Raw genomic sequence first — 20,853 nt, forward strand, 5'->3', positions numbered from 1 at the left:
TATCTTGTCTTTGAAATCTGCTAAACACTACTCAAGTGCTTAAGTACAAAGGTATCTGTACTTGGGTATTTTCATTTTCTGCTGCTTCGCTACTTTTTACAGAAAAATATTCTGCTTTTTTACTCACTACATTTGTTTGATAAATGTAGTTACTTACTTACTTTTCAGACTGAGATTAATTAAACAGATTACATGATATTGAAGATCACCAGCTACCCAGGATACAGTACACACCTATTGTCCAGTAATATGATGCACACTAATGTGAATGGTGCCATTCTCTATAATGAGTACTTTTAGTCCTTTAAGTATATTTTATGCTAATAGTTTTGTACTTTTACTTGAGTAACCATTTAAATGCTGGACCTTTAATCGTAACAGAGTATTTGTACACTGTGGTATTGCTACTCCTACTTAAGTAAAAAGTCAGAGTACTTGTTCCACCGCTGACAGGGACATGGTTCAGAACTGAGGCTGACACTTATTATTGTTACTGACTGATCCAGTGAGTATTCTCTCCATTAATCGAGTTCTCTAAACGGGAAACACGATCTTTCATCTAAAATCCAAAGATATTAAATAAATAAAGCAGCAAACCTGAGAAGCAGAGATTGGAGAAGATTTGCCTAAATGATAATATTCTGTTTCCATCCACTATGATTAATTGTTTCCGCTCTAAAAAGAATTTGGGGGTCAGGGGGTATGTGTGTTTCCGCTCTAAAATGAATTGGGGGGGGGGCTGTGTGACATTTCTTAGTACTGAAGCCAGAGGTGACAAACCACAAAGTGTGAGTGTGCAGGATGTGTTCAAAGTTCAGATGGAAACGAAAACCGCTCAGTGTTAATAGCACTACAGGATAGTTCACCGGTGTACTATTAAAACTTCAGTGTAATTCCTGGGCTCCACTATCTCCCAGGACCTGAAGTGGACGTCCAACATCAGGACCATCACCAAGAAGGCACAGCAGAGGATGTACTTCCTGATCCAGCTCAGGAAGTTCGACCTGCCCCAGGAGCTGCTGATCCAGTTCTACAGAGGAATCATCCAGTCTGTTCTCTGCACCTTCATCACTGTCTGGTTTGGCTCAGCAACCAAACAGGACAAGTTCAGACTGCAGAGGACAGTGAGGACTGGAGAAAAAATCATTGGTGTGAGCCTGCCCTCCATGGAGGACCTGTAAACTTCACGGGTCAAAAGGAGGGCAGACAGGATCACTGCAGACCCCTCATACCCTGGACACAATCTGTTTGAACTCCTCACCTCTGGACGGCGTTACAGGTCACTGTGCACTAAGACAACCAGACCCAGGGACAGTTTCTTCCCCCAGGCTGTCGCTCTGATGGACAGTTAACCTACGTTTATATGTATAACAAGTTACAACAAACACCACAGTGCAGTAACTTATAGATATAACCACTGTACATAAAATAACAAATTAAACTTATATATATGTACATATTTTACATATTTAGAAATGAATGGTTGTTTTATTTGGTGCACACTGGGGGAGACTGAACTGGGGTCAGATTCCTTGTATTTTTAACATACTTGGCAATAACGTTTATGGTGATTAAGTATAGCTGTTCCCACAGACATCGTGGTGTATTTCTCGCAGTCTTTCCTGTGAGGTCTGTGGTTGGGTTAAGAGAGTAATGGCTTTTTGCGGGCCGTGCGGGGTGATGGCACTTCGCTGCCGTCCATCAGCGCAGCGCAGGGTGGCAGAGGGACAGTTAGCAGGACAGAGACGGAGGCTGATGGTGTGAGTCACAGAGAGAATGAGCACAAACACAACGCTACACTCTCAGCGACTCGTATGCGCACACACACACACACACACGCACGCGGTCGCACACATTCATTCACACACCGGCAGAGCGACAGCAGCGGTGCCCTGAGGCACACGCAGCGGTGTGTGTGTGTGTGTGTGTAAGACAGGTTGATGTGTCCCTCTCCTCTCAGCTACTGCCGCGCCGCCACTATAAACCTTTCCACGCGACGGCAGCCATATTTGATTAGTGCTCCTTTTGTCCGGGTTATATGACAACAAGTTCACAAGAGAGAGCTAATTCTTTATGCCGAGACGTGAATGTTTCCCTGCAGACGCTCTGTCATTAACAACCCACAAGGGGGCGCACACGCATTAAAACGCGGCTGTGCTGCACATCATTCCTTGCACATATTCCGACTCGAGAGGCTCCAGGTGGCAGCTCGCTGCTCTTTGATTCATGGTTTATTTCCGTGCTTGTCACTTTGGGTGCTCGGGGCTTTTATTGGAGTTGAAATAGTCACGCTTTAAAAAAGCACACGTAAACACATATGAGACCAAATAGATGAAGAGAAGAAGGAGAAGAAGGTGTCTTGTTGTGTATGTACTGACACATCAGAGATATTTTGTTATGAGACTGTGCTGCAGACACTGCAGCTGCTTCAACGTATAAATAGTTCATTTATAGCCTTCTGCGCATGGATGTAACATGCTATATATATATATATGTCATGGATGTAACATGCTATATATATATATATATTACATATTTAATTGTTCTTACATTGTGCCGTTTTCTCAAATAAATAGGTGATTTAGTGGAGAGCACCAGATTAATAGCATCTTTATTTTAATTTAGCTAAACAACTGAGGGAAGAGGAGAGGTGGAGCTGCTGCCTGCGGTTTAAGGAAAAGAGGAAGCGCAGACCTCAGACCAGCCCAACTCTCCTCCTGAGCACGATGTCTGTGGACAATCTGACCGTGGACCTGCGCACTCGGGCTCCCTCCCTCGTCACTACGAGTTACACCAACTGGGACTGAGACCAGAGGAAACCGTGTCGAGCCAGGAGCGCACGCCCGGACACATCCACACAGCCGAGCAGGGTGAGGGCACGGACGGTCCGATAACGAGGGACTGAAATCCTGGGGAGGCTAGTAGCGCCCACGGAGGGGTTAATGGTCGTTTTTCAGCGGGAGGCAACGGAAGCGAGCGGCCCCGCAGGAGGAGTATTACGTGTAGCTCGTTTCCAACATTTTCTATTATTGGCAGCGGGAGCGAGCTCTCGGAGGCACATTTATAACGAGAACTAGCGGAATGTAATGCTAGCAGGCTAGCTCATGTTAGCTAGCTAATTAGCTTGTCAGGCATCCAAGAGTCTTCATTAAAATAGGTCACGGTTTGGCGTCGTCTTACTTTTTGGAAAACGCTGCACTTAACGTGCTTTGTCCACGGTCCTGGCGGGGTCACGATGGTGTGTCTAGGATAAGGCTAAGTTAGACAATAAACAGTGCACGCTGCAGAAATTGATTAAAACCTGTTCCATATTCTCCGTGTGCGCGTCTTGGGAAAAGCCAGATTCATTGTGAACGTCGAGGTGTGGACAAATCCACAGGAGAAGACAACGAGACTTTTGACTGGGGACTGCCTGCCGTCCGATGTTAATGTCGACCGACGTTGCATCTATCATGCTGCCCGTTAGTCGGGGGATAATGGACCTGGAAAGAGACATGGACCCAGCAGCCGGACCCCATGCGAGCGCGGCCGGGGGAGCAGCAGCTGTCCGGGGAATGAAGCGAGGAGATCCGGAGCCCGACGCTCAGACAGCCGCTGCCCTCACCGACCTAGCCGGGGGGGAGTGCAAGAGACCACGGATAGATGGGACCAGGAGCGTTGTCGGTGACATCGGCCAGGTAGGAACGCAGTGTAAACACACGCACTCTCCTGTGTCACATCTGTGTCGTTGTCCGTGTCAGCTCAGTGAACAGCAGCGCCGTAACAAAGTACCATCTGCCCTCTTTTCTTCTCCACCACAAGCTTTTGTTCCCAGACATCAGCAGGGGACGATGGTCTTGTTTTGACAGACCCCCTTTCTTTCATCAGCAACACAACCATGCGTCAGTGCAGCAAACACTAAATGCTTGAATTCAGACTAGTGTGATGTTAGTGCGTTACACAGGAGTGTGCTGATCGTGCACTGAGGTTTGCTGTAGCAGTGCGCACTGAGGGAGCATGACCAGGCCAGACAAAGGTAATATGATCCCAGCTCTGTTGCTGTGACTGGCAGCAGCACAGTGAAGATCAGACCGCTCACCAGCCCGTCTCCCTCAGAGCAAACCGGGCATTGTCTTATGCTGCAGCGTTTCCCGGTTCATGTGGATGAAATCAGACCTGTGAGCATTATTAAATCCTCATCCATGTGCCATGACTCGCCCCCCCGCAGTTGTCATTAGGTGTGAAAGGAGAGAGGCAGACGGGATGGGGGAGGGGTCACCACACTGAAAGACAAAGAACAGAGCGGGGGCCTTCCTAACACAGGTCTTCCCCGCTTTCATGGCTCCACTGCTGAGACAGCGATACACCAGCATCGTTCCCAGGGATGTTGGAGTAAAGCAGGGGGCTGCCAGGCATGGCCGCTCCTCCCCCGCTTTACCTCTCCCCCTGCAGACCTGTGCACTACATCACTCTTACACCTACACACACCTGCCTTGAAGTGCCCGTCATCCAGCAGCACAAGGGAAAATGTTAGCTGACATCTGGTGTTTTTGTCCAGGGGAATGGCACCGAGTGTAGTCGCAGGGCAGGCGGACACGGTCTGAGGTCAGCGGTCGGAATTGAATCCCAGGGAACTGGTAAAACACTTTATCAGCTGTGTGGCTGACCTGCTGCTGCTAGGTAACGCTGTGATGCCCGCCGAGCTTCACAGAGGATGTGCTGGTGATGGGGAAAGGTTACAGCCCGTTGGCAAAGATGATGTGGTGTGGGGGGATTCTCACTGCCCATTAGTTGTATTGATCGCCGGGCACTAGGGGAGTCACACTAGAAATAGGATGGAGGAAAGCAGAGAGAAGGGATGGGTGGGTGAGTTGATGGATGGATGGGGAGGTAGAAAGTGATTGGTGGGTGAATATACGAAGACAGAGGGATGGATGGCAGCAGAGGGAGAGAGAGAGAGAGTGGAGGTTTGGACGGAGGTGATACTTGGGTGTAGCGTAGCAGAGAAGGGAGAGTGGCTTGATAGATGTAGGGAGAAATAAAGGATGAAGCCAAGGAGAGAGAAGACAAAAAGGAAATCAGAGCCATTAGTTTGCATCCATCAGGGCCCGTGATAGAGGATGAGAGGAGAGTGATGGATGGCAGCGTGGCGTGATGAGCTGGGGCCAGATAAGCAGCAGGACGGCCTCTGAATGATGATGAGGAGCTGGAGAACACTTGATGCAAAGGGTAAATAAAACAGAAATTGACTTTGAGGGCTAATGCTGGCGCAGCAGTGATGGGAGCTGAATGGCAGCTGCTCACCGCAGCTGCGTGCACGGTCGGGTCGTGGGGGATGAGTCCCCCTATCACGCTTCTGTAGCTAAAGGCACCCAACCATTAGCACTGCACTCCCACTGAGAGCTGGAGCTAGCAGCTAGCCGAGCCTCCCGCTGACTGTAAATCAGGACTGGAGGATGAAATGAGAGTGCAGCCTCCGCTCCCCTTTGTTGTTCCTACTGACTCCCCCCCCCAGCTCCCCCATAGCTCCCCCATAGCTGTGCTCTGTCTTCTCCCCCATCACGTCTCCCACAGGCATATTTCCACATAGTTAATCAACTCCTGGTTCATGTGCCAGTGAGGCAAACCGTCCCAACCCTTTCAGACGTGCACTCCTTTCTGTTAATCTGATGGCATCTGAATGCGTCAGCTACACTGGAAACTGTTCTAGAGAAAAGACCTTGGCGAGCACAGACCCTAACTCAGTGTGAGGATCAGCCTCAGTTTCATGTTTTTAATGATCTAAGACATGATGAGTGGCCAAGCTGCTCCACACAATGATTCAGAGCTTCGTTTGTGCTCAGCGCTGTGACATTTCTGAACATGTCATTGATTTGTTGTGTTATTTGATGATCATTGACTTATAGTCAGATGGACTGAGGGGTGAGGGGCAACTACACCGGTTTCTGAATTAAACTCCACCGTGTCTTTGGGTTTGTATCATTCTTGTTTTCTTCTTTGTTTGTTTGTTCTGTTGTTGCCTACTGTTGTGTAAACGGTGACCAAACAAGTTTCCCTCCTTTGGGATTAATAAACTTTGTTATGAATGTATCTTCGTGTCTGAATGAACACCCTGGTCATGTTGCGATGGCAGTCTGAGAAGGTCGCACCTACTAACGTTCACGTGCCACTTTCAACACAAGTCTGACCTGCTGCCACACTGACAGACACAGGGTTGTGACTTCCTGATGCAGGAGGTCGTGATGTGCGCTGGGCCCACCGGTGTCTCACCAAACACAGGGTGCCCCAAACAGCAACAACATGACGTCACTCACATCTGCACTTTGTTCCCGCTCCACATCTGTTTTGTGTCTTGCTCTCCTCTCATTTTTCTGCCTGTGCTTTCGCTCCGATGCAGTGCCAGCACAGTTTCCAACCCTCTGCCCCTCCCTGTGCCGGGGAGCCGATTTGTCCTATCGTTGGCAGGAAAGAGGCTTTGTGTTGTGCTAACGAGATCAAAGCTCATTTACGGGGGGGGGGCATGAAGCAGACTGATCGCCTTAACAGGCCTGAGCGGGGGGGGTAGTTTGATATGTACAGATAGGTCACCACTGATGGTGAACAGCTGTTTCAGTGCACTGACCACTGCTTGTTGATGAAGAACAAACTGAGAAACTTATTTTTCTGCCCGGTGAGACACTAATTGCTGTTGGTTGCTAATGAAAATGCGTCGCTGCCCAGAGACACGGCTGTTAGAGGACACTCCGCAGATACCTTTGGACCTCTGTGTGACCTTTAACCTGCACCCAAAATGTAAAATAGTTTCTAACATCTGGTTCAAGGGATTTCTCTGCTCGATATCTCATCTAGAGCAGAAAGGAGCAGTTGAATAATGCTTTAGTTAATCCACAGAAAGTCAGTCTGCAGGTGCTTTGATCATCGGTTCAGTCGTTTTTTTCATCACTGTAAACTGAACATGGCCATTAATCATCTTGTGTTAAAAGAATGACTGATTCATTGAAAATATAATCTGTAGATTATAACAATAATTGTTTGATGCAGACAATCTCACATTTTTTACAAAGATTTAAACATTGTATTCGGATTAACACTAATTCGGTGAAAGTCAATCAAGTAATCCTGTCGCTTTCATAAGCTTGGAAATCAGATCAACTTCTATCTGACTAAGACAAAACACATTTAAACATCAGTTTTTAACATGTGCTGTAAAAAATGTACTTATAAGAGGATAAATGTGAGGCAGGAAGATCGGTAGTAGCTTGCTAACATCCTCACAGCTTGTCCCATAACTATGTTAGTAATCAGCTGCATCCCAACTTCCCTGTAGATCTGTTCATGGAAATAAATAAATCATAACACAGATTGTCCTCTCTCATGCTCTGCTTTTATGTTTATTTAATTAAGAAAACTGTGACCTGTCTAATCAACACTGTGGCATATGGAGAGGAAGAGAACGAACCGAAGTTTGGACAAACAATGTTACATCATCTCCCAACAAGTGAATGTGAAGCTATGCCACATCACCTTGAGTGTTGGGAAGAGGTCGCCATTTTGGGATATACGCACTATATTTACCCACATACATTCTTGTTTTGTTTGGATAAAAAGTTGCTTAAATCGTTTAGATCTCGCTTTACCGACTGTGGTAATTCAGAATAGACAACCTTAGCTGACTCTAGCTAACTGGTGGCGGGCCTAGAGATCCCGTCAGCGGGAGCGACAGACTGAAAAATGACTGAACCCTGATCTCAGCTCTCGGTTCGGGAGCTAAAACTAGCTAGCAGCTTTCAGGACATAACACACTGCAGATGAATCAGTTTCTGTCCTGTTTGTGCTCAAACTGAACAGTAAAGTGGACGTTTGGACGTGGCTGAAGCATCGGCTACTGCATGAGATAGTATTTTATTAATTTAACTTATAGATGTGTTTCTCTACGATGGATAATGAGCGTGATCCCGCCAAATTGGCGCATTTACCCAAATCTCAAGTGACGACAACTTCACATTATCTGTTGAATCAAACTGGTATGAAAATCCCAAAACACTATTTACGGGGGGAAAGTGAAAGAGCAACAGAGGAGGGATTGTTTTCCAGGATGGACAGACAGGTGATAGATGTCCATCTGTGATAGACAGACTAGATTCACAGTATGAACAAAGCAGCATATTGCTGTTTTTTTTATTCCAGTTACACCTTACCAAATATTAAATAGATAAACTGATCCTTGACCATGAACTAGCACGAAGAAGTGCTGTTGTTGCCTTTGCTGATCGCTGCCCGCAGGCCCAGCAGCTCCATGGCTACAACGGAGACTTGTGTGCGGTGTCCCCCACAGTGTCCTCAGGAGTCAGGACTGAATTATTCACAGAAGACCACAGAAGAGGAGCGGGCACAGGAGGTGGCTCGGGTTGTGTGTGTGCGGCCTGTCCCGGTGTGTGTTACAGGGGGTCCTGCTCAGACCTGCCAGGTCTCAGGTGTCCTCTCCACTGCTGTTTAATGATTGCTGTTAAACTTTGAGCCACACAACCGTGGAGTCACCCTTGACTTTTGAACCGGCAATGATAAGCTGAAAACCTCCCGACAAAATTGCTCAACTCACATTTTCCCTCGCGCTCTCCTTGTGTGTGTCCAGTTTTATTGGTACAAGTGCAACAGTGGGATTTCCACAGCGTAAAGGACCAATCAGACCGAGGAGAACTGAGATAAGGCACCGTTCATAAAGAAGCAGAGAGATTAGAGAGCTTGCCCTCTTGTTCTGTCCAGTTTCAGCACCTCAACATGACACTCGCATGTAAACTGGTCATCATGTTACCACCTCCCCACCCCCGAGCCGCCACCCCACCGCTGCCCCCAAACTGTCATGTGTGCTCCCCACACACAGCCAAATGTTAATTCAGTGTTTCCCTTACATGGGGTCATCTGTGAGCACTGGCACAGCCTGTCCCAGCTGCCTCAGGGTCATAAATACAATGGACATTCACTGGTGAAATGTACTTGGATCCAGTAGGTGGTGTGTCCTCTTAGGAGAACGGCGACCAGTTGGGCTGCACGATAGTAACTAGATGTGACACAAATCAACGAAGCTGCGTGTGCAGCACGCTGATGGAAGCTGCACACAGTCTCTCACCTTTTAAATCAGACACAGCCTATAAGATGAAGTACAGAGTTTCAGATTGCGGGTTTCTGCTCACAGTAATAGACGTTTATTCCACAAAGGGCTTGAGATTAACAGCATGTGTTGTCATGCCTCACTGTGAGACCTTTGTCAGTGGACGTGCAGTCCATGACTGCACTTGTAAGATGTTATTTTTGTTAAAACCAGCCGTGATATTTACTCATGGACATTACATTTTAAAACGTGTGTTTTGTCTGTGAGCCATCAGGAGACGAGCAGCATTAATAGCGCACAGGGATGTGGCTCTTAAACTGAGCTGAGTGTGTGTATCGTCAGAGTTGTACTCTGTGCAGCGGTGACACTGTAGAGTCCGATGCAGCAGGCTTCGACCCTTTGGCCCAAAATGAGATGGATGTGTTGTGCAGCTTTGTGTTGTTATTACATTCAGTAGGCCAGGATGTCGTCCTCACACGCCCAAGGTTACTCTGTCATAGGCAGTCGAGGCGTTTTGGCACGTCACAACATCGTGCCCACGCATCATCACTGGCACTGGTGACGTTAGAAAACGGTGCAGACCAGGCATTGGTGACTGTCTGCTGCTGCATGTGGGCCCACACCTCAGCGCCTGCTGGTCCTCGCTCCAGGTCACCTGTTGTTACTGGCAGAGGACGCAGTCGGAGGGGAGTCACAGACTGTAAAGCCCCAGAGTCGCGTGTTTGCTGACTGTCAGACTGGGACGGCAGCCTGTAACCTGTTCACATCGAAGGTGTCCTGCTGGATAATAATGATTTTCTGATTAATTGTTATTTAAATGACCCGGCATCAACTCTTTAGATCCCAGGACCGATCTTTGTATTTGTCTTTTCTCAGTAAACCTGTTCCATCTGTGCTAAATGCCACGTGGGCACAGAGGTTGTCACTGGTTCCATTCAGATGACATGAAGTGTAAAACGGCGACTTTGTGGGAAACAAGTTGCTACAACTGCACAAAAACGGTTATTTTAAGTTCTAAAGTAACAAAGGTGATGGCTGGTTGTAGGAGCGGCCTTGAGTCACAACAGTCCTGCAGACTGTGATGTGAAGAGGTACCAGGAAGGTGAACAGTAATGCATCCAGATCTGTGCAGAGGGACACAGGATACGTGGCTGGCTCAGGCTGTGTCGTGGTAAATGACAGAGGCCCCGTTGGCCTTGTTCAACAGTTGTTATCTCTGGATATGAGACGCGAGGCCGTGGAAGTCGAGCGAACAGAGTGTGGATTCTGCTTTATTCCCTGTGGGGAGCTAACGCCAGCCAGCAGCTGTCTGCAGACATCAGGCTGGTGTCAGCACAAACAGATGAATCACTTTCTGTCCTGATCAGTTCAACTGTTTGGCATGTGTAGGCCTAAATATATACGCATCATGTTTTAGTCCTCGGTGAACAGTTTGATCACCAGGAAATGTGTTTACAGTTTAGCTGCTAATGTTTCCATAGTTGTGTATTTGGGGAAACAACATTGTTGGTCAGTTGTTGAATGTAGACGAGAAGCCTTATAGACAACACTGGTGTTTGTCTGATGTAACTAAATCATCAAAAACTAGGTTCAAATGAATCCATTCTGGACTCGACGAGCGAGATCAGTGCTCCTGGTCTTATCGAATGTACAAATCTTGTCTAGTGCTGTCCTCTAAAAACGGATGACCTGAGTTGATTGGACACTGAATCTTCTTGGATGGTTTCATGTGTCATTGTGCACGGAGCAGTGTGGCTGGTTGTAAACTTTGAGTCTGTTCTGTAAACAAGTGAACCACAAAACAGCAATGGACATGGAGGCCGTCGCGACACCGGACAGTCGGAGGCGACTCGTGCCTGTCGGTAGCTCCCGTCCAGGCCTTCACTGAACTAGCTGCAGCCTGATCTCCTGCCGTCCACCGTGTCTGGGTGCTGGTCCGACAGAGGCCTCAGCAGGCTGTGGTCTGACAGCTCTGTGGAAATCCGAAAAGCCCGCCTTTTGCTTGTGATTTTCAGCTTGGTCGTGGGCTGTCATATACCTTGTGGAGCAGAGCTCGCTGACAGTCACATCCATCACTTCCTGTCCTCTGCCCTCCGGCCTCTCTGTTAATTCCTTCTCCCTCACCTTCTGCATAATACTCTGGCTCTGTTTGATCCCCCCAGCACCCCATTCATCTCCACTTTCTCCTTCTGATTTATTGTGTTTTGGGGTTGCCGACATACCGGGGCAGTGAGTGCTAAGGATTTTCAGTAGATAACATTTGGTGCGTGATTGAGATCTGTGCTGCACATTCTTGGTGGTTTTCCATGTCTCACATCTGGAGCTGACCCTCTCGAGCTGGTTTTAGTTTTTCAAAACGGGTGAGGCTGTGAAAAGGAGGCTAATGTGTCCACGGCTCTGGCTCCTGGGTCTGCATCAGACCCTCTGTCCAAGTGAAACACTAGACTTTGTCAGTGCTAGAGAATGTGTATGAGCAAATATCAAATCAGTTCCTGATTGTAATCGATTTATTGTTGTCTGCAGGAACTCGAGCCAAAATGAGATTCAAATCTGAGCACTGAGCGTCTTTAGCTGCCGCGGCCGCCACTGTTCGTGCTTGTTGACTGGCAGTGCTCACACGTGCCGGCGTCTCCAAGAAAATGTCACCCGGCCCTGAATTGTGATTTAGTTTTTTCTGTAATGATGTGTTGGTGGGATTTCATTACATTAGCACAGTCCTCCTCCCCAGGCTCTTCTGTTAGGCAACACTGGTTGCCTGCAGCAGCCCCCTTAATTGCCCTGCTCCTCTCTTCCCTCCACCTCCCCCCGCCATCTGTTGACCTCATGTCATTTTGCCTTCCTCCATCACTGCCGACTCCTTTCCCCCGCTCCTACGCTCCTACCCATTTGCTCCAGCAACTCTCCAACTTCTTCGTTCTCCTAAAATAGTGAGTCAGAGAGAGAGAAAATAAACAAGAGAGCCGCCCTTTAGTTTTTGCCCTCCGCAGAGGCCGATGGGGGGGGCAGGGCAGAGAGAGGGCGTGTTTGTCTGTGTGTGACTGGTTTTCTGTGCCTTTGCTGGTCCCTACCAGTGCAGTCTGAACCCTCGCAGTCAGGCCCTCTGCGCCTTCAGAGGCTCCTCCTCACACACAAACGACACGAAATTAACTTAATGGGAACCTGCAGGGCGAAGGCCTGCGTCTGAGTGTGGCCTGAGATTTTCACGTGTTTATTTAAAACGAGCAGGCCAGAGCGTGCGTGCCGTCAGTGTCCCGCTCGGGACACGCTGGCATGTCATGGAGTTAAAGCAGTGCCATATGGGAAAGAAAGTGCGTGTTGAACACTAGGTATCGAGTTCAGACCCCCAGTCCCTTCCCCCACCCCTTAAGAAAATATAAATCACATGGCATTCTTCGTGTATGACTCATTGTCTCCGTTTCACAAACGTTTAACTCTTTTCTCTTTCTCTGCCTGTTCTCGGCTGTGGTCGGCTTATTCCCCACATTCCTCCTCCTCCTCCTGTGTCTGTCTCTGCCCTCGTTTTCATCTCCTTGCTTTTCTTTCTCCTCGGCCCTCCCCCATCCCTCTATCCCTCTCCCTCTCCCATCTCTTTTGCAGACAGATTGATTCCAGATGTTGCTACACCCTCCCCTCTCTCCCTCCCCCTGCTCTCAGACGCCTCCTCCTCCTCTTTCTTTTCCTTCTTTCCTCTCCGTCCACTGTAGAACCAACAGTGACTCTATAATTTGATGGTTGGGGATAATTTAGGTTCAGATTTCACTGGCGTTCCAGTTTTTCCTCCTGGTTGTTGCCAGGGCGGCGCCTACACTCACTGTTTTAATCACCTGTAACCTTATGCATTTTGGAGTAATATGACAAAATGGCCCACCGTCGCTGAGTGGATACAACACAGGCCCTGAACAAGCTCCAGTTTTGCGCTGAAACCACAGCATCGCTCAGTCCTGTTTGAAATGTGCCGCTGGTAACTCCCACCAGGTTTCTTTTTATGTCCACTAGGCAGAGTTTTCTCGTCCCTGTCGACCTCGCCCGGGCACTCTGCGCCCCAGCAGCTGCCACACAGTCACTATGCTGCTGAATACAAACCCGCCCATTCTCCTGTAAATGTGGCGCACCAAGGAGAGTGTTCCCCCTGGGGACGAGGCATGAGGGGGAAATTGGTTCCAGATGAAACAGGAAATGGAGAGTGGAGACAAAGAAAGGGCTGTGTGAGACTTGAGCCTCGAGTGCACACACAGAAACAGGCAGTTTTCTGCCTGAGCATCAAAAGATTGAGACTTGAGCCTCGAGTGCGCACACAGAGACGGGCAGTTTTCTGCCTGAGCATCAAAAGAAAAATGTTTCTTTCTCATTTCTAGGTATTCTTTACATCTGCTCCATTTCTTTACTTCACACTCGCCGCCTCTCTCTGGTCCACTCTGTCTAGACGCTCCTTCCCCTTCTTCCTTTCACCACAGCTGTTTTTAGTCTCTCCTCCATATTTCCAAGTCCTCACCTCACGTCTTTGAAGCTAACACTTCAGGGGCAGCTTTAAAAGCCCTTTGTCTGGATGTTTAGACAAACTGTGAGTCAGGCTGCTGTCACCTCGGCCCCTCTGTCTCACACGCTCGCCCTCGATTGGCTGGATGATCAGGAAGTGATTCCTGCAGCAGGCGGCTCCACAGTCAGGTCCCTCTGTTGACACTGCTGACAAGCCAGATCAGGCCTCCTCATTACATGGCCCATGCTCAGGCTGTTTGCTGAATGGAGGAGCACATTCAGGCGGAGGGGCTGTAGCTCATGGGTTTACATCACTTGTGCACATGTGATGAAAACATCAGCAGTTAAAAAGACCCCATCTCCTAGCACATACAGATGTTTGACAAATGACAGGAGCCTCCCGACCGACTGAGTGGAGACCCAACCAGCAGGACCACTGATCAATCAGCTGATCATCGTCCTGATGATCTGATTGATCTGTTTATCCCCAGAATGTCAGACACTGGGATAAAGTCCCACTGTGACTCTCCAGAGCCAAAGGTGGCGTCTCCACACGTCTCATTGTGTCCAACCAGCAGATCCACAGAGACTCAGCTGATTCTCATGTCTGACAAAGAAAAGCATCAGCTCCTCACATTAAAGAAGGTGGAACCAGAACATGTCGGTGACTGTTGCTTCTAAATAGCTGAGGTTCATTTTCTACCAGTGAACGACACAGTGGGTCGGACACAGTGACGGGATCTGGTTTGGAAGGAGGAGGCTTCCTCCCTCAGACAGAGGAGACCTGACCATTCTCTGGAGACTCGGCCCTGACGAGGCCCTGCTGGGCGCTGGGTGGTGGTTTGGCCTTTCACCCAGCTGTATGTACACATATATACACAGTTATCTTTCTTTTCTTTACCCTGTCAGACCTTCTCTCTCCCCCTCCCCTCCTCCTTTTCCTTCTCTCCTGTAAGGAGAGCTGAGGCATGAGTCTCACCAGGCGACCATGTTTTCTCTGCAAGACTTGCCAGCAGGCTGAGCTGTGCCGGTGTCATCTCTCACTGCTGTCAAAATATCATCATTTAGTTAACTTTCCCCACTATTCCGCTCCTTCCTGTTCTTTGTCTCTCAGCTCTCCTCGCTCTGCAGCAAACAATGGCTGCTGTTGCTGGGGCAAAATGATACAAAGTAGAACAAAGTCAGAGTGAAGAGAGAGAGAGAGAGAGACAGATATAATCTAATTAAAAGTAATTACAGAGCAATTAACCACAGCACTGGTTTCTGGGGCAGGGTCGATGCGGAAAGGGGGCTCCCGCTCTGCTGCTGGATTCTGATTGGTTAGCTGCAAATGAAATCTTGGTAATCTGTAAGTGACGGTTCTCCAGTCGCCCACACAGAGCGTTCACCTAATCCACTGCTTTGTCTTACGACATGTCACTCTGGACATTTGCTGTTGATGTTTGGATGTTAAAGAGGTTTTAAACATTTGGTGAGACGGAGTAAAAAAAGGTAGCTGAAGAGTTTGTCTGAGTGCATTTTACCTGAAATGTAAAAGTTTTAAACCATCATGTTGCATCCACTCAGTTTCAAAAGCCCGTCCACTCACACGCTCTCTCTCCCCTCTTGTCTCCTGCAGAACAATGAGCCTTTAAACCCCGGTTTCCATGGATACCCACCTCACAGCCAGGTAAGAGATTAGTGACTGCTTGCAAACCTCTGTAACAATAAATAAAAAGAATGTCATGTAAAATCCTCGAGTCACGTCAGACGTGCAGGTTTTCAGCCACACTTTGAAGAGATGGTCCACTTGGCCAGAGGCTGCTCAGACTCCAGATCCAGAATAAAGGTCACAGTTTTAAACACAGCAGGATGAACCTGTCTTGATTCTTCTAGGCCAGGTGAAGCTGCTGCTGTTGTCCATCTACTCCTGCTGGTTCTGTTCCACTCCAGCATCATTATCCAGACTGCTACGGCGTTCAGTGGCAGCTCAGAAATGATGGCTGTTAGAAGGGTTGATGAAAGAGGAGCCAGCAGTGATTGAGCTCCTCTTTCAAAGGCCTGACCCTCAACGAGTCGAGAGACATTATCCATCCACCTTCTCCAGGCGGAGCTCTGCTTGCTCCACAAGCCTGTCACACTTTGCCTCCGTGCCTGTCTCTCTCTCTCTCCATGCACATTGCTTACAGTAATGAGCGCCTCATGTGTGCAGCTGACTCTTTTCTTATCTGCCTCCGAGCAGCAGAGCACGTTGAGCAGCTCGTGTGTGGATGTGTATGCACATGTGTGTTTATGAGAAAGGCCTCTGAATTGGAGAGGTTGTGTGTGAGCACCTTTGTCAGCGTGTGCACGTCTGTGTGGGATGTGTAGCTCTCTGGCAGTGCCACAGGAGGGGAGTGTTGGTCTGTGAGCCTGCTCGACCCAGCCCCCCCCCACATCACAACATGGGAGATCGTCATAGGCCTCAGCACCCCCTGAGTATCGCTGTCTCTGCCGCCTCCTCTGCTCCTGCTCCACCCTCAATGTCTCCTTTCTGTCTGCGAGAGGACGAGAGCATCTCCTTCCGATTTAAGTTTAGTTCATATAGGTTTCAGTTTCCCTTACGTCATGTCCAGGATCGTTTCGATTTGTATGTTGACCTGGCAACAAAAAAGAAAGGAGCAAGAGGCTGAGGCACTGGAACAGCACAGAAAGTAGAGAAAAAGCCAAATCCAGTCGACACAGAACTCCAAACATGGACGGGACAGAATTACTGACACCTCTTCAGAATCATCAGAACTCGTTGTATTTCCAGCCTGTGATGCTCCTTTAATTTGTCATGAAACTCACCTGTAGCAACCAACAGGTGCTGGCAACGTAGAAATCCCACTGGCAACCAGTTAAAATGGAGACACGCTGACTCAGCCTTTATGTGGCGTGGACCACACTGAGCACGGAGAAAAGATAGAAGAGCAGAGAGTTGGCTGAGGAGTTGAGAACCACAGTAGTGGAAATGCCTGGACAGTCTCAAGGCTCCAGGTCCGTCTCCAGAGATCTGGCTGTTCCTGTGTCCACTGTGCCGACATTGTCAGGAAGTTCACAGCCCGTGGCGCCGTAGCTAATCTCCCTGGACGTGGACGAAGGAAGAAAATAGATGACTGGTTGCAACAAAGGACTGTTCCAGTGGTGGATAAAGAACCTTACAAGTCGCTCCTGCGGATGCATTCGGCCCTGAGCGCACATCTCCAGCACACTAGCCAGGCCTGACTCAGCTGGGCTGGCTTGTTCACTGCTGCAGTCCATTTGTCTTGTAATGCTCCTGTGTCCTGTTATGTTAGTGCCGCCTGTGGGACTGTCTCACTGCGAGTGTGTTAAATGGTGACAGGCTCTCTTGGTCTCTGCTGCTGCTGTGTGATGGTGTGTGCGTGACCATCCTGACCCGTAGCACCATGCATGTCAGTCTCCTGCTGTTCAGGTCATAGAATAATGACATGAAACACGCATACAAGCAGGTGCCTCTACTGTTTAACAATAGCAGCATTTCTGTGCACGTCACGAGTGCTTGCGTTTCTTTGTGCGATGATCTGGATTTTCACCGTAGACCAGCTGATCCTGAGCTATCGATTCTCTGTAGGTGGCGTTTGGAGGAGCAGGCCGTTGCTGAGTGTGGGCTGGTTACAGCCTGTTGTTCGAGTCCAGGCGTCAGCCAAGGTGCAGCAGCCTGAATATCAGTGTGGACATTATGTGAATGTGTGTGTGTGTGTGCAACTTTGTGAGTTTATCTCTGTGTTCAGTCTGTGTGTTTAATCCTCGGATCATCCCCCCCATTCATCCTCTCATCCTCCTCACTTACATCCCTAATCCTGTCATCCCTCGCTCTTTTTTCACCCAGCCTTTATCCTGTTATCTCCCACTCACATTCCCCCCCACTCCAGCCCAGCTCCCTTCTTTTCGCCCCCCCCAATCCCTCTGGACCCAGTTCTAGCCAGACTCAGCAGATGTCTGAAAGCATGGCATCAGGTCTTTTTTCCCGCAGAGTTCAGTCCCTCCCATGTGAAATGCTGTGCAAGGAACTGCATTCTCATCACTGCAAGTTAGGCGCCTCCTAGCAATACAGTGGCGGAAGTGAGCCCGGGAAGAAGACGGTGCAGTGCAGTGTGATACAGATTGAGGTTCAGGTTTTGGAGTCGAGCTGGTCCTTCCTCAGTTTTCTGACACTTCTTGCTGTGTGATGAAGGCAGCTGCAGCAGAGAGACGGTGATCCGCCCACGCACCTAGCTGTCTACCGACTGGCCTACCTTCCCTTGGTTTTTTTTATTTAGCTGACTGGCTGCCACGCGATAAATAAATAATCAAAAAAAAACAACAAAAAAAAAAAAAAACGCTGCAATGCAGTGGGGGTTGCGTTCGTGTTGTGTGTTCTGAGGCAGCCGGTGTGTTGATAGAAGACGGCGTCTTCTTGTTTCCTGTTTGAAGAGACAACAACAGCTTTCTGACTGCAGTGAGACACAGGTTTAAGATGGATGGATGCTCTGATGGATAGGAGGGACCGAGGCTGAGAGGGAGGGAAAGTTTTAAAAGAGGGGTGGGAACAAGAGGAAGCGGGGGGGAAGCAGGACGTGTAGCGCGAGCATGTGAATGACAGACGCAGAGAGAGGAGGAGAGAGGAGACTTGTGCTGTCAGGAGGAGAGAGACAGAAAGGCCCCGGGGGATCAGAGCAGCCGAGCCAGGGAGGCGGAGAGTGACGGGCAGACGAAGTGTGCGTGCTGGAGAAGTGGAAGAAGGGACACCGGCGAAGGGAAGGAGGAGGAAGAGGGGCGAATGAGGGAGAATTTGAATGTGCGAGGCAGACGTGGACTGAAGCCATCGGCAGCTCATGGTCCTAGAGCACAGACAGAGGCGAGGGCGAACGGGAGGAGAAGCAGAGACTCAGAGGGAAGGGGAGAGGAGGAGGGACGGGACAGAGGAGAGCTGGTCAGCAGCTGTTCCTCTGACCATGATGGGGCTGTATTACCCAGCACTGCTGCCGGTGAGTTGGCTCCTTGAGCAGGGCTTCTTCCTCTACTTTGTGCAGGATCAGGACAACAGGAGAGATTATTATAGATGTTTCCTTCCAGTAGTTTTTGGCTACGTGAAAGCCAGTGATTGCTGAGCAGCTGATGGGATGGCGTGTGTGTTGTGCTGCGACTTGGCCCAGGTGAGGCCTTTGTCAGATAGTTGGCAGAGCGCCGGGCTCTCAGCAGGGCTTGTCCCTGCAGCTCAGCTTCACATTTAACTCTTTGCACCCAAGAATTTTTTGATAGTTACTGTTGAAATAATGGCTGATTACCACGTTGTAAATAGACAGCATGTCGGCTTGTGTCGCTGACGTGGAGACCACGGCACAGAGGCGCGTGCTGCAGATGACAACACTGTTAAAGTAGTTCCATAAACTGTGTTTATGCAGTGGATGTGTGCTAGGCAGCTCTTAGGATATGGTGGGCGTGTCTGTGCTGCTTTAGCTGAGAGACAGCCGGCGGCCGAGAGCTGTTCCCCGGCGCTGTTCTAGCACATCCTGCTCTCGGGTTCCTCTGCGCCTCAGGAGGGTGTTGGAGCTGGGGGAGTCGGCAGAGGTTTTCGTGAACGCAGACATGTGAGAGCAGCTGCTTAGACCGCCTGTGCAGACACGCATGTACTGTGGGTACCACCTGCTCTCGCCCCGCTGACTGCACACTGTGTTGTTATGTTGCATATGTGTGTGTCTGTGTGTGTGTTGTGCACAGAGGCTGAGCATTGTCATCCAAGCTGTGTGTGCAGTTTAAACCCCATCTGTGCCCAGACTGATGGAGACAGGTGTGAAGCCACAGTTGTTCTTGCACACAGACACACACCAGTTGTTGCTAGGAGTACTTCACAACCGCACAACAAACTCCAACACACAGTTACTATTAATGAATACACAGCAGCACTTCTGGTCTTTGGTAACACAGGCAACTACCTGCGTGTGACCCGTGCACAGGACGCCAGCACCAGCAGTCAGTGCTGTGTTTATACTGGAGATTCAACACGGTAGACAGAGTGGTGTAAAGTACCTGGACCTACACCTGTGCTTCAGCCTGCCCTGAAGTGAAGAAGAGACTTTGTAGCTGCGCACACACACACACACACACACACACACACACACAGGCGAGAGCAGCTGTGAGCTAAACACATTATTCATCTTCAAAGAGATCAGTGCCAAATGGAAAGTGGCGTAGTAACTAGGATGGTGTGAGGGCAGAGGTCAGGGGGTTTGCTTCACCTGGGAATGCACTTTAAAGGTGACACGGTCACACCTCTGTCAGATTGATGCTGCACACTGGGGATAATAATTATACTGTTAAATGCTTAGTGTAACTGCAGGTCTCGGTTAATGGCAGCAGCGTCACTGCTGTGGCGTGTCCAGGACTGGTCGCCTTCCCCGACACTCACTGGAGGGCTGTGTGATTAGATTAATTCAAATTTAGTTTTTGCACAGATGTGTGAAATGTCACATCATGAAAATCCTGCACAAAAGTTAAAAAACAAAGCATAAACATAACCCTTTGTATCTGTTTGTGTTAGTTCTCCTGTCAGTCCAGCTCTGCCTGTCTGTCCTGCATCTGTGTGAGGACTCGACCGACTGGATCTCGGTTTGTGTTTGTTGGCATCTCTGACAACACGAGGTGAAGCCATTGGCTTTGACTTCCGTTGTTCAGCTTCTCTAACACTAGCCAGTCAGCGCTCTGCAGCTCTCAGGTTGATCATAACAGACACACAGCGTGCAGACGTTTGTCTAATTAGTTGAAGCACCCAACGCTGACAACCTGCAGCTGAATGAGATAAAGGTGCATATTGATAACAGCCCTGCAAGTGGTGGAGGGCTTTGTTCTCTCCCAGCTGTTTTGCACATGTAGGCCTAAAAATAACAGGTCATGGTTCAGTCTTGCCCAGCCCTCAGTGAACTCTCCATCTTGATAAATCGGCTTCGTTGCTCTATAACGAGTATCTGCTGAGCTCCGGCACTGCAGCAGGATGGCACACAGCACTGAGCCTGAGTCTTTGTTTTTACAGCTCAGCAACAATATGTCAGTTTATCTGCTCATCTGGAAATGTGCACGCTCGCTCGGTGCACTCCTTGCCCCAGCGTTTGTGTATTTGTAGACATCCAGAGGTGTTGCATCATCCCTCTAACCTAAGCTAAGGCCATGTGGGAAGGTGTCGATCCGCTGTTACACTGTGTGGCCTGTAAGGTAGTGAGTGGCATGTGGGCATTCAGGCCTCCTCACTGTTCCTCCTCCCAGATTATGTCCACAGGCCTGCCTGGTTCGCC

General features: G+C 49.1%; 1 protein-coding gene across 5 annotated transcripts in view; it reads left to right on the forward strand.

The window, feature by feature from the left end:
- The first annotated feature begins 2,110 nt into the window (after positions 1 to 2,110).
- LOC109974624 (RNA binding protein fox-1 homolog 2-like) overlaps positions 2,111 to 20,853 on the forward strand; it is a 44,189-nt gene continuing 25,446 nt past the window's right edge. For 2 of the 5 annotated variants that reach the window (XM_020624921.1, XM_020624923.1), the window contains exons 1-3: positions 2,114 to 2,366; positions 2,626 to 3,677; positions 15,183 to 15,233. In XM_020624921.1, coding sequence (XP_020480577.1) covers positions 3,423 to 3,677; positions 15,183 to 15,233 — 306 coding nt within the window. In that variant the 5' untranslated portion in view covers positions 2,114 to 2,366; positions 2,626 to 3,422. Of the gene's footprint in view, positions 2,367 to 2,625; positions 3,678 to 15,182; positions 15,234 to 18,146; positions 18,553 to 20,853 lie in introns of those variants that run through there. The other 3 variants (XM_020624924.1, XM_020624920.1, XM_020624922.1) reach the window with 3 other exon arrangements.

This window comes from Monopterus albus, unplaced genomic scaffold, assembly GCF_001952655.1.
Source record: "Monopterus albus unplaced genomic scaffold, M_albus_1.0 scaffold342.1, whole genome shotgun sequence".
NCBI classification, from domain to species: domain Eukaryota; kingdom Metazoa; phylum Chordata; class Actinopteri; order Synbranchiformes; family Synbranchidae; genus Monopterus; species Monopterus albus.